This window comes from Ursus americanus, chromosome 2, assembly GCF_024610735.1.
Source record: "Ursus americanus isolate L20-20 chromosome 2, mUrsAme1.1.p, whole genome shotgun sequence".
Taxonomy (NCBI): domain Eukaryota; kingdom Metazoa; phylum Chordata; class Mammalia; order Carnivora; family Ursidae; genus Ursus; species Ursus americanus.
In genome coordinates this window covers 73650054-73666148 of record NC_142128.1, presented here as the reverse complement: position 1 = coordinate 73666148, position 16095 = coordinate 73650054, and the positions used below count along the sequence as shown (strand labels likewise).

General features: G+C 39.7%; 1 protein-coding gene across 3 annotated transcripts in view; it reads right to left on the bottom strand.

The window, feature by feature from the left end:
- CR2 (complement C3d receptor 2) overlaps nucleotides 1-16095 on the bottom strand; it is a 36483-nt gene that overhangs the window by 19321 nt on the left and 1067 nt on the right. The window contains exons 2-12 of one of the 3 annotated variants that reach the window (XM_087857645.1): nucleotides 9708-9887; nucleotides 8280-8379; nucleotides 7778-7863; nucleotides 6809-7207; nucleotides 5637-5813; nucleotides 5452-5554; nucleotides 4730-4815; nucleotides 3162-3551; nucleotides 1058-1246; nucleotides 663-762; nucleotides 331-413 (exon numbers count right to left, since the gene is read on the bottom strand). In XM_087857645.1, the coding sequence (XP_087713771.1) occupies nucleotides 331-413; nucleotides 663-762; nucleotides 1058-1246; nucleotides 3162-3551; nucleotides 4730-4815; nucleotides 5452-5554; nucleotides 5637-5813; nucleotides 6809-7207; nucleotides 7778-7863; nucleotides 8280-8379; nucleotides 9708-9887 (1893 nt within the window). Of the gene's footprint in view, nucleotides 1-330; nucleotides 414-662; nucleotides 763-1057; nucleotides 1247-3161; nucleotides 3552-4729; nucleotides 4816-5451; nucleotides 5555-5636; nucleotides 5814-6808; nucleotides 7208-7777; nucleotides 7864-8279; nucleotides 8380-9707; nucleotides 9888-16095 lie in introns of those variants that run through there. The other 2 variants (XM_087857634.1, XM_087857638.1) reach the window with 2 other exon arrangements.

Sequence of the window (16095 nt, the reverse complement as noted above, 5' to 3'; positions counted from 1 at the left end):
TTTATTCCTGAGTATATCTACTGGGGTGATCCTTTGATTTCTTCTACTGAAAATGCAATCCCCTTTCTGTGCCTGGCCTGGCTGGCAAGTCTACAGTGCTTTCAGAGAAGGAAGACCCTAGGAACCCTGTTTCACATGAGTAAGCAGAGAGTAAGGAGGTGGCTGAAGGATGCTTCAGTGAAGAACATACCCCTTTGAGATGTCTACGTGAGATCTCTGCTCTATAAGATTCTGTATAGTAATGACTGGACCAAAAGCTTTTTGTTAAGCCGAGAATGGAGTGTTCTGTTCAAGGACCAGGGAACTAGCTACAAACCACAGTTTTCTAACCTTTGCATACTGGCATCCTGGTCCAAGACGCCCGCTGTCCAGCAATTACGCATTGACTGGAAGATTGGCCTTGTAACCGATACCTGGGGACAGAGGGGGATCATTCAGGACAAGAAGGCAGCAGGTGTTGCAGAGAAACAGCCTCCACTTAAAATCCAAGACAAATTCACTTAATTGATGCGTACCAACTCCTTTCATAAGCATTCTCTCTCCCAGCTTCACCATAGGCTATCCATGGATTCTCACAGAGGAACCCTTGGCAGGTGTCACAAGTCACACCATGCACACATAAACCCAGTGAATTAAATCTCCAAGGCCCTCCTGACGCTCACCCTTCGTTACAGTCAAAGTTCACAGTTGCACCAACCCGAAGACTTGGAGGGGCCTTTATCCGTCCATTGAGAAAAGGTCCTGGAGGTTCACACTGTGCCTCTAAGGAAAGAAGCCCTAATTAATTAATTAGCATTAGGGAGAGAGAGAGAGAGAGAGAGAGAGAGAGGGAGGGAGAGCACATGCACCTAAGTTGGGGGGAACAGCCAAGATGGAGAGAGGGAAAGAGAATCTCAAGCAGACTCCAGGCTCAGCATGAAGCCCAATATGGGCCTCCATCTCACAACCCTGAGATCATGACCAGAGCCAAAATCAACAGTCTGAGGCTAACGTGACTGAGCCACCCAGGTACCACAGAATAGCCCCAATTCTTAAAATTTGTTGTAAATGTAGATACCTTTACATGTGGGAATAACAGCACTCCACTTCCCCGAAGACAAACATCTAATGGTCTTTTCTCCAACAAGCAAGTAACCAGGTTCACAGCTGTAAGTCACAGATAATCCTGGGGCAAAGGGGCCAACCCCCTCCCCTGTGTGAGATCCATTGGGGATGGTGGGAAGCGGTGGACACTCCTGGGGGAAATCTTTACACACACACATTAGGAAAAAGGCCATCAGATGACATACCCTTCACAATCGAGATTTTGACTTACTACATAGATCCAAACATTTAGCCTTTTAAAGATCAGACAGGTGTGGCTTAAGTGTATGCATTTTATACCACAAATGGTACATTTTTGTTTTTAGCTACAAGAATTACATTTGCCTTGTGAAAAATTTCAATTACCAAAGAAAGTTCATTTTTTTCCCATACTCTCCTTCTACCCATAGCCTGTTCTCTGCACCAAAAGTAGCATGTTATTATTTAGGGGGTCATCCTGCCTGACATTAGTAATATACATTTTGGGGATCCTATATATGATACATATATACACATAGTATGTGTATGTATGTGCACTTAATACATATTATTCTATGCCTTTTTTTGCTTAGTAATCTGTCTATATTTTTGCAAGTCAATACATATAGATCTATCTAAATCTTTCTAAAGGTTTAATTGTTTTCCATGGTCACCCCATTTTTGACTATCTTAAGATCTTCCTTACCTCCAAGATTATATACATATTTATAGACAGATCCATATTTTTCTAATGATTTGACAGCATTTTCAATTCAATTGATTTAGAACTGATCGATACTGTTCTTTATTAAGAAAACAGCTAATTTTGATGGTATAAATTTTATCAAGTACTGCCAGTCCCTGTAATTGTGTAATTGAAATTCAGCTTTAGGTTTCAGCTGCAACCAAATGATAAGAAAATGAAGAACTTATAGTGGCCCCTATCTTTAAAGTCATTTGATCTGAAATACTATGGCTTCATAGGTGAGTTGGACAATAGTGGACCACTTCAGAAAATATCCATAGAGGCCACAGATAACAGAGCATCATTTCTGCCAGAATAGCCCAATGCCTATTCAAAAATGAGTTTTAAATCCATTGGGCGGGGGCACCTGGGTGGCTCAGTCAAGGTTGAGTGTCTGCCTTTGGCTAGGGTCATGATCCCGGGGTTCTGGGATCGAGTCCCTCATTGGGTTCCCTGCCCAGTGGGGAGTCTGCTTCTCTGTCCTTCCCTTCACTCATTTCCTCCCACTCAAATATGTAAAATATTTCAAATAAATAAATAAATCCATTGGGTGTATTTTGCTATTAGATCCCACATTTCTTCTCAATTTAGCAGTAACCCATTACTCAGCTATCAGAAAGAACGAGTTCTCAACATTTGCTACAACATGGGCAGCACTGGAGGAGATAATGCTAAGTGAAATAAGTCAAGCAGAGAAAGACAACTATCATATGATTTCTCTCATCTATGGAACATAAAAACTAGGAAGATCGATAGGAGAAGAAAGGGATAAAGAAAGGGGGGTAATCAGAAGGGGAATGAAACATGAGAGACTATGGACTATGAGAAACAAACTGAGGGCCTCAGAGGGGAGGGGGGTGGGGGAATGGGATAGACAGGTGATGGGTAGTAAGGAGGGCACGTATTGCATGGTGCACTGGGTGTTATACACAACTAATGAATCATCGAGCCTTACACCAGAAACCGGGGATGTACTGTATGGTGACTAACATAATATAATAAAAAAATCATTAAAAAAAAAACAGTAACCCAGATACATAGTTTAAAACCAACTAATTTCCACACCCCAAGCAACTCTGACCCCCATCCCTGTGAGACTTATTCCATTCAATTATTAGGTATGTTCAGTTACATTTTCCCATTATTTTTTGCTCTATTGATGTTTGTTGAATGAACATTTATATCCCTCCAGGACTAAGGAAAAACAAGAAACCATAATTTTCCCCCTTTTCCCTCCCCTCCACTCCCACCATTCATACATCCACACTGTTCTTCCTTCAGAATGAAGACTTGATCTGCACAGAAATGCAAGGTTTCAGCCTCCCCACTTGGCTTTGTGTTTGTTTTTACTTACCACTCTCGCAGGTTGGTAGTGGTGTTGGCCCCCAGGTTCCATTTGCTTGGCACCAAACAGATTTGTTTCCTTTCATGGTGAAGTTGGTATTACAGGTAAATGTCACAGAATCACCATGTCTGTATGGTGGTCTAGATTTTTTATTTCTGTATCCTCCTGCCACTATGGGCTCAGGGCAAAGAGAATTTGTATTATAATATTCACACACAGGAGCAGCTTTATCCCAGATTCCTTTCACTTGGTCTTTACTTATACAAAAAAGGATTCTTTCTCCAATGAGCTTGAAGGTCTTAAAACAAGAGTACCTTACCACAGTGTTAAGAGGTATGGAACCAGTAGAATAACTATTCCAACCATTTTTGATAGGAGGAGGAGGGTCACAAGAAATCCCTGAAAAGTAAACAAGGAAATATGTGGTCATACTAATCCTGACAATGAAAAGATTTAAATTTAGATGAAAGGTCCAAAAATAGGTCATGTCACTTTTTCAGACAGATAGACATTTGTATAATTTACTTCTTACTCATAGTCCATGCTTAGCCCCAACCTCCTAACTTCTTACATTTCTCTCCATCTGCAGCAAACAAATCAACAGGTCTATAAACTCCATCCTGACCAAACAGTAACAATGAAACAGAATTTATTGAATACTTTAGAGTCTCATCAATTTTCTAGTGAAACAAAAGGCAAACAGCACAGAAGAAGAATCTTAATAATACGTTAATCACATGTGGGGAGGCACGACGCACTAGTGAAATTTGAGCTCAATAGACTTGGTTTCAAATCCCCACTGTCATTCAATAGCTGTGTGACTAGGCAAGTCTTACCCTCTCTAAGCCTCAATTTCTTTGTCTATAGTATGATCCAAGCTACTTCATAAGGTTACAAGAAGAATCCAGTGAGATAAAAGTACCTGAAAATGACAAGTATGATACCTGGAACATACTAATTATCCAATGCCTGTCTCAAATATACAACTGGGGCTACAAGTGGTGAGAACACATTTTGTCTTACTACTGAAGATACTGCAGCCTCACTGCAGATCCTTTGTTATCCTTTGATGCTGGACCCCTTTGAAAAAGCCCACAGAAAGTGATCAGAGGTTTTGAATAATGACCTCCTAGTTTTTACTTCCTTGTCCTAATACACATGAAGGATATTGTTTATAGCTGTGTTGATATATGCACATCTTTCCTGAATGAGTCTCAGAATAAAGGAAAAACTGCCAACATCCAGAACTTCTGGTTGATTTCCATTGGGCTCCAAGAGTTGCTCATCAGTAGAGGAAATGGCATAGGAAGACCCAGCCAAACCACTTCAGCACATCAGTGCTACTCAGTTTCAGTAGGGAGAACATTGAGAGCATTTATCTTTAAATATAGAATACTTGATACAATATGTCGTCAATTCAATAAATTTAGCTTTGGTCTGCATCCTAGATCACACAGAAGACTGGCATGTATATATATATATTCAAAGCACACATATGAATAAGATGTTATGCATGGGAATACACCAAAAATCAGGAGACAAGATCTATACTTGATTATTTTTTGTTTTCTACTCACGTTCACAGACAGGAAACGTATTATTCCAGAGTACTCTCATTCCTTCTGAGACACACTGACTAGAAGATTGGCCATTTAATTGGTACCTTAAATAATAAGGAGTTGCAAATCATCACCAGAACAAATCAATTTTCAGCTGCATGGAATTAATCACTTCTCCCAAGTATGCAGTATTAATCATTTCTGGCTTAAGGAAAAAGTCCAAGATTGTGAATCAGCTCAGCTATGTGATGACTTCAGACCAGGTAAAAAGATAGAGAAAAAAAAAAAACCTTAATGATAGTATTCTCTTTTTGAATTCTCCCTTTCTTCTTTGGCATCCAAATGTCAAAATTCTCTTGACCATTTAGAAAGAAAAAAACCTCAGTTCCTATTGAAGAAAACATCAAAGACCTTGTTACCTAAGATCACCCCCCAAAGAACCCCTCCTACTGAACCCTCATTGTTCTTCATAATAGGAACCTTAATTTCTGACCCCAAATTTTGCTTTTTCACATGATGAAAGGACAATTCCTAGCTCTCCCTGGCCATGCACAATACATAGAGTTGGAGAAAAATCAATAGGATTTGCTTCACATTAGTATTATTAGTCATACAAAATAAAGAAAACAAGAAAAAAATAATAAAGAGAAAAAAAATTTAGCTATCTTTAGAGATCACTTTTTGCATTGCTTAGCTATGGATCATAGGTCTCAGTCCGGGCCCTCTCCTTTCACACTCACCCCTTATCACAAACAAATGAAACCACTGCCCCAAGCCGAAGAGTAGGAGGAGCCACCACACGGCCATTGAGAAGTTGGTTTGGAATGGCATCGCATGATTTTGCTAGGAAAAAAAAGACAAGGCTGGCACATGAAGAGTCAGGAAACAGTTGAGTTTCCTTAAGATGGAATATAGCTTTAGGCACCTTCACATTCAGGGGCTGCATGGCTCCAGGTTCCCAAGGATGTACACTGTATAGGGCTAGTTCCAATGAGGGTGTAGCCAGCGTCACAGCTGTAGGACACTTCCTGTCCAATTGGAAAGAATTCCTTATCCAAGATGTTATAACTACCATGGTTGATATGTGGAGGTGGTAGACACCCTGAGAAAAGAACAGGACCAGAGGCCTTTTATTTCTGAAATAAGAACTTTGTCCTCTACAGCCTAAGCCAACTTGGGGTTGACAGGGTTGGGATGAAGGTGGTTATGTCAACACTCCTAAGTGTAAGGCAGAGACTACTTTGGCTGGGGTGGAGGTGGAGTGGGACTTTATTTTTTCAGATAGGATGAACCATGAAACTACCTGCTTTTCCTATCTTGATCTATGCTGGGAAACATTACACCCACTCATCATTTTCCACGTCATTTAACTAAAAAGGTCTTGGATATTCTCTCACTAATATTGTAGCCAAGGGAACCTAACTATTATAATACATTTTTACTATCACAATGTCCCTCTTTCTCCCTGCTGTCCCCAAACCAGGCTGATAACATTTCTGAGCTGTGTGGGAGGGCCTCCCAATGTTGCCAGGTTTTTAGTAAGTCAGACATTTCTTAATAAGAGTAGGGGAGAAAGGGAGAGTGGGGAAGTGACCCAGTCTTAATTCTAGCCTTGTTCCACAAAGGCCACATTTTTCAATATGAGAATGTATAAGGTCTACAGTATTCTTAATCAAATTCTGACATCAGCCAATTTCCTCCATTGGCATGGCCAATAGGATTGAGAGTTTATTTGACCCTTGTTTAAATAAAATTAAATCATATATATGTTTGGAGGGGAAAAAAATCTCTCATCATTGGCTCGCTCCTTCCTTCCTTCCTTCCTTCCTTCCTTCCTTCCTTCCTTCCTTCCTTCCTTCCTTCCTTCCTTCTAGGTCTTCTAATTTGCCCTACATTAATGCAGATCTTGTACTGTCCCAGAATATAGTAAGTTTCCTACTTCTTCAAAATTTAGATATTACTTTCAAAGTTTACTTTAAAATTCTTTAACCAGCATACCCAACTATCTTTCCCCTCCTCTTCTCATAAATACCATATATCTATTTCTCTAAAAGTTTCATTTTGTTTCTAGATCCCTAAAGTTTCAGCACAACTCACCCTTAGAGCACTTTGGCAGTGGAGGATTCCATTTGCTGTTTGGTTGGCACCATACTATGTTGCTGCCTTTCATGGTAAAGCCAGGCTTACACCTAAACATCACAGTATCATTTAAAGAAAATGAACGTCCAAATCCAGATTCCATAATTCCATTTTCAACTTCTGGAATTGGGCATTTGACTGGAGGAATACACTGAGGGGGAGGGCCACTCCAGATGCCAACTCGATTGTCTTTGCTGGTACAATATATTGACTTCTCACCCAGGAGGTCAAACAGCTTTTTTCCATTTGGTCCAACGTGGCACTTATAAGTCACCACCATTCCATAGAAAAAGTCCTCTCTACTGCTGCTGTAAAAGTCCCCATTGGAGATGGCTGGGGGTGGCTCACAAGGAATAGCTTTTGAGGGGTAGGTGGGAAAAGAGAGAAGGCATTTAAAGGTTATACCTTCTGGGAATTTTGTCTTCACTCTTGCAAACCAAATTTCAACTCAGCCAACAATTAACCCAGATTGTTGAAATTCTGTATCCTCCTCTCAAAGATGATTCTTAATGGGAAGTATCAAGGTAGAAAAAGTTATGGAACTGGCCTGATGAAAAGTCAAGAAACTAGGATCTGGTCACCATTCCTCCCAACCCCCACCCCAAAGTATAGATAAACTGTTATGGGAAACACCTAGGACAGCCAACATTTTGCATAGAATAAAGATGGCAGTGTATAATCTCATAGCACATTTTAGATTTTAGCACTTATTCACTATGAAATAACTTACCAAAGAACAGTAATCAAAGGAAAGTGTGGTGGGATTGGGAGATACAGTAGAAGAGAAACTACAGCTGTGTGCCCAGAACTACCCAAACCAGGTGTGAATTTCCTGGGTGCTCATTTTGATGTGCAGATGCCCAATTCCCCTCTAGAAGGGGACAAGAGGAATTACATGGGGTGTAATTAAGGAATCATCTTACTCACTTTCACAAAGAGGCATGTCCTTATCCCAGGTTACAATATTGTCTGAGATAATACATGTAGCAGATGAATCACCAATAAGTCGGTATCTAAAGACAAAGAAATGGGTGATCATCTTCCAGCTAGACGGACATTTTAGGAAAGCTTAGTTCTTTTTCTACTGAAAGAATGGAAAAGGGTAGAATATCATGTATGACAAATAATGGGGATCAACTAAGGACTCATACAAAAATTCAACAATCTAAAGCCAAATGAGATTTGGCTCCTGGTCAGGAATGTTGGAGATTTAAAATCAGAAGAAGAGTAGCCCCAATTTCTTTCTCTTCTAGTGGATAATTTTGAAGAGTTTTCTCTGGATCAGATCAGAGTGGCAATTCTCTTTTTGCTTATCTATTTTTAAGGGTAGGTGGCAATTACTTGGATTTATTTTGAAGAACTGATGGTTTCTGGTTGAAACCACTGTTCTAATACCCATGTATTCTGAAGATGTCTCCTGCAAACTCACCCTTGATCACAAGAATATGTAATTGTTGACCCAAGCACGACACCCTTGGGTATGAGGACAGAGCCATGGAGGAGTTCTCCAGGACTCGTACATGATTTACCTATAATGGAGAGCAAAACAAAACAGAATTTGGGACTGGGATTTGGGGGATGTTCTGTGTTTCATATTAAATACCAACCTGACTGGACTTGCCAACTAGCCTACTCACACTTACTCAAAGACATTTTTGACATTTACAAAACTTCTATCTTCCAAAGGATCAGTCAACTTCAGAATACTATTTGTTTAAAGCATGCGCTCTATACTTCTGAGAATGGTTGCAAACATTATTAGTGGTTAATCATAATTTGTAATCTCTATTTCCCCTTTTTATGTTCTGTCAGTTGATGGCATCATTTACCAAGTCTGTGGCTTAAAAAAAACTCATAGTCATCACTTCCTTTCTGTAACTCATCCTCTACCCACTGCTCTTCATTCAACTGCTAACCAAATTTTAGTGACCAGATTCCAGAAATCTCTCTCCAAACCAACTATTTAGTCATTGCTGTAGTCTCTGATTGGATCATTGCATAGCAAAATTTACCTTTCTAATTTTGGTCTCAATTGGTCTAGTACACCTTCTATACCACTGCATATATTATCTTTCAGAAACACAAATATGGCATTGCCCCTCCCTGCACTTAAAACTTACAGTGACTTACTATTGTTTATTGGGAAAAAAATGCATGGCCCATTACAATTAAGCTTCAGTCCACTTAATTAACTGCTATTCCCCACCATGCTCCTTATACTCCAGCCACACTGGATTATTATTTTTTCCAAAGACTTCCTGTTCTTTGTACCACTATGCTTTTGAATATGCTATCTCCTCTGCCTGTAATGCCTAGATTTCCCTAATTCTCCAAGACAACATTCGGTATTTACTTCCCTATGGTCCCATAGAACTTTATCTCTATAAATAAAAGAAATTACATCAGAGTACAGCATTTATTTAAAAGCCAGTCTTCACAGCTAGTATAGGAGCTCCTCAAAGGCAGAGACTAGCTAATTTTTCTGTGTACCCCCATCCCCATTATCTAGCCTAATGCTTCACACCTAGTGGTTACTGAAAAATATTTCTTGAATTGAATGGGATAAGAATGAAGTGACACCCGTGTTCTTTGTATACTAACTTTTAATCTCACTCAACACAGTATGGAGACCGTAGAACAAAGTTGTGGAGCTTACAGGATAAACAGGGCTGGCCAGCTGTGATGACTTAATCCCAATACCCAATGTTCTTAGGAATAAAAGAAACATGGAAAACCCAGGAACCCCCTTAATGTAAGATGATTTACTAATTTGCTGGTCTTTTATCTTGAAGATAATAGATTAGCTCATAGACATACACTGATAGACCCAAAGATGACTCTTTTACAGATTACTCACGTTTACAGAATTGCTGAGCATCTGACCACTTTGAGGTCTTTAGACAGGTGATAGAGAATGACCTCTTGATATACCCAGGAAGGCATTCATATTCCCAAGTTTTCCCAACAGCAAACTCAGACTGATCACTCTCAATTTTAGGCTTAGCAAAAGGATACCTTGGCAGGAACTTACACTGACCTAGAGACAAAGACCACAGGAATATCAAAACTAGAAGACGCTAAAACTTCTACTGTGCTTCTGTTTTGTTACCAATTACCCTGACAACTTTGATCTTTAGAAAGTAAACCTAAAATGTGGCAGTATTTTCTGGGACAAAGAACCGGTCTTGCACTATAAGTGCATATGCAGAGATATAAGCTCAAAAGTTCAAAGACTTTTTAGGATAGACTTAGAGGAAGAGCTGGAGAACATAATTTTTTATAAAATTCCATGAAGACCCTGGAGTTGTTTCATATTCTTAAAGACTCATTACAAAAAACTAAAACCTTATCAATAAAAGCCTTCCTGGGATAACACAGGGAACTAAAGTACATTAGAGACCCCTAAGTACAGCACATGTATGATCCTCTAAAATTAGTTAAATGAATTCACATTACTCTGTTAATCATTAAACCTTTTGGTCCTAGCAAGATGAAAATATGTTCATTATTCTTCATTATTTTATTCCATTAGAGTCATATGCCCCCTAAGAGAGCAAAGTAAATACTTCTGATGGGTACTAGATAAAAGGAACTAGTCATTTTGAGACAGCTCCCTGTGATTAATATTATTATTACTATTAATGAAACAAATCTTATCCTAGGAGATGAGTAAGAAACTGTAACACCCATACACTTGAGGATGTACCTGGAAAAATCATTTTTCTGGTTATGAAAGAGAGCTCGAGTTTCAACTCCAGAATGGCAGGATATTTGAATATCAGATTTATAAATCTCTTTCTTTTTCAAACAAGTTTGAGACAGGTACAGGTGAAAGTCAAAGAATAAACACAAGGGGGGCCTGGGTGGCTCAGTTGGCTAAGTGTCTGCCTTCTGCTCAGGTAATGATTCCAGGGTCCTGGGATTGAGCCCCACATTGAGCTCCTTGCTCAGCAGGGAGTCTTTCTCCCTCTCCCTCTGCCTGATGTTCCCCCTGCTTGTGCACTCTCTTGCTATATCTCTGTCAAATAAATAAATCTTGAAAAAAAAAAAGAATAAACATGAACTAAATGAACAATGGCAAACACATAGCTCCCAAGATTGCAGCCAGACTTAGCCTTCCTGTAGCCCGACACTTCTGTTGGAGAAGTCATGGACAGCACCTAAGAACAGCCATCCCTGTTAGGACCCAGATATCACTTCAGGTCTTCTATTCCTCTCCTCAACTCCTTTGGTTTTCTTCATTAACCCCCACAAATGTCTCCAAGTGCATACCTGTGCAAAACAGCAATACTATAGGGAAAGTAAAGGTCTGACCCCAAAGAAGACCAACTTCACAATCCTGGCATTACTTGTACCAATTCATCCTAATCAAGTGATTTAATAAATAATTACATAACTTGAATATGGACAATACCAAATAATTCTCTACAAGCAGGAGGACCAATTTAAATTTGTAATGATCAGTAGCAATGATGTGGACTAAGAAGGAACCGAGATCTAAAAGCAGCAAGGGCAGAAAGGTATTTTATAATGTGATCTTCAGAGGTGAACGGAGATAAGAATCATACTTTCTGGATGAGAAATAATGGGAAAATCTTATCCCCAATAAGACTTAAGACTCTCTCTTTTGGGGGACAATAGTTCTTATTTGTAATGAATTGCCAAAAATCCAGGTCACAAGAAGAATTTCCATCAGTCGTGTTCTCTTCCATATCAGAGAAAAGGAGGTTAGTCCTTGAGCCATTAAGAAATAAAACTTTTCTTAAGGGTTGCTGCACATCATTCTACAATCAAAAGGAAAAATCAGAGTAGATCATGACCGGATCTAAATTAGAAGACAGTGGTAAGACACTGCCATGTGCATTCTTCAAACCCTGTTAAAAACGGATAAGGCAAAGCAATTTCTGGAGAACAGGGATATGCTTAACTCTATTTGGGTCCAAGGGGCTTTACTTGGAATGGTTTAGAAATCCATTTTAAATGAATGAAGAATATATAAGATAATAAAAATAAAACTGAAAGTTAGGTCAGAAAGCAGATAGGAGGAAAAATTATTATTGAGAATGAAAATTATTATAATCAAATGCCTTAACACTGGGTTTCCTGGCTATTTGATCATTTTTGAAAGACAGTTATGCATATTAACCAAGGTACTGTCCCAAACACAGGAGATACACCAAGAACATTAGAAACAAGGTTCCCACCCCCACGGAATTTATATTCCTATAGAGGGAGAGAGATAGACGGATACCAATAATTAAATGGTATGTAAAGGAAATAAACAGAGTGATGTGTCAAAATGTAATGCACCAGGAGGAGGAAGGGACAGGGAGGCAAAAGACTTCAGCTATGATGGTTGAGGAAGGCCTATGAAGAGGAGACATTTGAGTTGTGACTGGAGAAGAGCCAGCCAGGTAAAGCACTGAATAAAAGCATTTTAGGCAGAAGCCTAATAGCGGGGATGGGTTTACTATGCTTTAGGGATAGACAGAAGGCAAGTGTGGCTAGAATGTAGTGATCAAAATAAAGTGGTAGGAGATCAAGTTAGAAAGCCAGCAGGAGGAATCATATTAGACTTCTTAGGCCACAGTAAGAAGTCTAAGTAGAAGTCACCAGAGTGTTCAAGCGGGAGAGTCACATGGCCTGATTTACGTTTAAAAAGAATAGTCTAGCCAGTGAGTGAAGAATGGACTAGATTTTTGTTTTTAGAAGCAGGAAGTATAAGTCTGGAGGCTATTATGATAGTTCAGACAAAAAAAAAAAAATGAGGCTTGGACCAAAGGAAGACCGTGAGACGTGGATGGGTTTGGAATACATTGTAGAAGTAGAATTTAGAACAAAAACTATTAGATGGGGGGAGGGTAGGGAAATGGCAGGATTCAGTAATGTCTTCTAGGCTACTTATAGTGACTTGAGCTACTTGATTGATGGTAATACCATGTCCTAAGATGGGAAAGCACCAGTTTGTGTGTGTGTGTGTGTGTGTGTGTGTGTGTGTGTGCAGAATTGGTTCCATGTTAGAGTTGGTATATTTAACACACTTATTGGGCCCACACATGGAGATGCAGGAAGGCAGTTGGATGTACAAAGTTTTCACTCAGGAGAGAGTTCAAGACTACAGATAATAAATGAGTCATCAACATATAAACAGTATATAAAACCATGAGACTGGATATGATCTCTTAGGAAGACGGTATGGAGAAAACCAGAGGAGGCCCAGGGCTGAGCCCCAGGACCTTAAAATATTGAGAGATAGGGCAAAAAAAGACCAAGAGTAACCAGAGAGGTACAGAAAAAAACCAGATAAGAGTGCCCTGTTTTGGAAGATGAGAATGAAAATGGTTTCAAGAGAAAAGTAGTAGTCAGCTTTTGCTGAAAGACTGAGAAGATAAGGAGAGAAAAATGACCATTGGATTTGCCAGCATGAAGGTCAGTAGTAACATTGCTGAGAGCAGCTTTAGGAGAATGCGGGGGAGAGAAGTCTGTCTGGAGTGGGTTAAGGCAATAAAGAAATGTGAGCAAGTAGGGAGTGAGAAGTTTTGAGAAGAGGGATGAGAAGGAAGAGAAGAGGGTCATGAGAAATCTCCTGACCACCCCCAGTAAAGGATGCTCTGGAGCATATTTAACTGCTGGTAGGGCTGATCCAACAGAGAGATACAAATGGGTGATAGAAGACGGGGTATCTGCAGAAGTCAAGTCCTTGCACAGGCAAGACGGGATGGAATGTGACCATAATTCAGAAGGAGAAGTTGACTTTTGTTGGGAGAAAGGATTTTTTTCCATTGATACGGGAGTTCTTACTGAACTCTTCATTATGTGCTAGTGTGAGAGATTCATCAGGCAATAAGACAAAGACCTTGCTCTCATGAACTTGTATTTCAATGAGAGAACAAGCAACAAAGTAAAAAAATAAACAAGAAGGTCTCATATGATGAAAGGTGCTCTATGGAAAATAGAACATGGTTGTGTGATAGAGCGTGACTGGGGTTCAGACTACTTCCGATGAGTCAGAGAAGGGTGGCCAGGGGAGGTGAGACCTGAATGTCGAGGAGATGGGTGAGAGACGATATGTAAGAAGGGTACTTCAACAGATGGAACCCCAAGTCTAAACAAACGTGACTATGTTCAAGGAACAGAAAGAAGGCCATGTGGCTGGAGCAGAGGGAGTGAGGGAGGAGAACAGAATTTCAGAGAGACAGAAACTTAGAGTCAAGGTTAAAGAGCATGGATTTTGTTCTAATGTGATGGGAAGCCGTTGGCAGATCTTAAGCAGGGGAGACAAAGGATCTGATCTCAAATGAAGGTAGATGACTGATAAATAAGGGAATTCCTATTTAATGATTTTGTTTTCTTAGTGTAGAATGAAATGTTGCTGTAAGTCAGGCAAGAGTGAAATTTAAGAGTGCAGGAAATTAGAATCAGTTTATGCAAATAAACAAAAGGAGAAAAGTGGGAAAACACTCTAAGAAGGGAATTTGCTTCCCATAGCACTTCGCTCATAGCAGTGTACCCTACAGATACTTGCTTCAGAATCTTCCAGAGTACTTGTTAAACTCAGCTTCCTGGGCCACACCCCAAACCAGAGGATCTCTGAAGAGTGAGATGGAACCCAGGAACCTATATTTTAAAAGGCACCTTAATTCCTCAAAAAATTAAAAATAGAACCGCCACACAATCCAGCAATTCCACCTCTGGGAATACATTGAAAGGAAATGAAAACACTAACTCAAAAAGAGATCTGTACCCCCATGTTCATTGCAGCATTATTTACAAGACATGGAAACCACCTAAGTGTCCATCAATGGATGAATGGATAAAAAAAGTTGTGGTATATATACGTACAATAGAATATTATTCAGCCATTAAAAATGACAAAATCTTACCATTTGTGACAACATGGATGGACCTTGAAGGCACTATGGTACATGAAATGTTACACAGAGAAAGACAAATACTGTACAATCTCAGTTATATGTGGAATCTAAAAACAAACCACAAGCAAACAAACCAAACCCCCAAAACTACACCAAATTCATGAAGAGATCAGTTTGTGACTACCAGTAGTTCAATGGTGGGAGGGCAAATTGTAGGAAGGTGGTCAAAAGGTACAAAGTTCTAGTTATGAGATAGATAAGTACTAGGATATAAAGTTCACCATGATGACTATAGTGAATACTGCTGTATGATATGCAGGAAAGTTAAGAGAATAGATCTGAAACATTCTCATCACAAGAATTTTTTCTTTTCTTTTTATTGCATCTAAATGAGATGATGCATGTTAACTAACACTATTGTGGTAATCATTTCACTGTATATGTAAATGAAACTGTAGTGGGTATATACCTGAAACTTATACAGCAATATATGTCAATTATTTCTCAATAAAACTGGAAAAATAAATAAATTTTATGAAAAGTGCTTCAAGAGTTTGTTAAGCATCCTCCAGGTCAGGAACTGGCCAAGAGTCAAGGGACGGTCTAGGGAGGGTACATAGTAGAAGCAAAAGTCAGGAGGGGTGTGTGGGCAAAGCATGAGCAAAGGACCATGGGAGATAGTCAGGCAAGAAGATGAACAGTGCATTCATGATTGGAAACAGTGGGGAATCTGGGGGGCATGTTCAGATGGGATCCAACTACAAAAATGCCGAAGACATTAGATTTTTTTTTTTTTAATCCCATAGTCAGTAGGAAGCGAAGGAGTGGAGGAATGAAAAAGTGTATTTTACAAGCTTGGTTTTCACTATCGGCCAGTTAAAGGCTGGTATCAAGAGTGACCTTTAAGAGAGGAGGTCATGACAAAGGTAATCATAATGCTTATGATTAGAATGTTGCCGTAAGACCGCTAAGACAAACGACAGAAGCACATTGGCCAGAACCATTGACAGGTAGACCTCATCGTTCCTGTGTCTGGAGTTAAGTGACCAGAGGGTGGTTGCATGCTGGTCCTGAAAGGGGATGAAGAACTGGCTGGGCTGGTGGAGAACCTGATTTTCAATTGCCAATATCAGCTCTAAAACTCAGAAATAGTCATGGAATGCTAGTGAGAAGTCAGGTCTGAAACTGTGCCATCCAGACAGGTTAGGGAAAGTTGTGAACGTGCACTTTTTCACAGGAAGTTAATACGTAGGAGAGAGCCATAAAGACGCTGGTCTGGGGAAACGTTGGACTAAGGGTCAGGAGAAATCTGGATGTCAGGAAGCAGACAAAGTCGACTGGAATAGAACCAATGTAGCTCTAAAATTAACA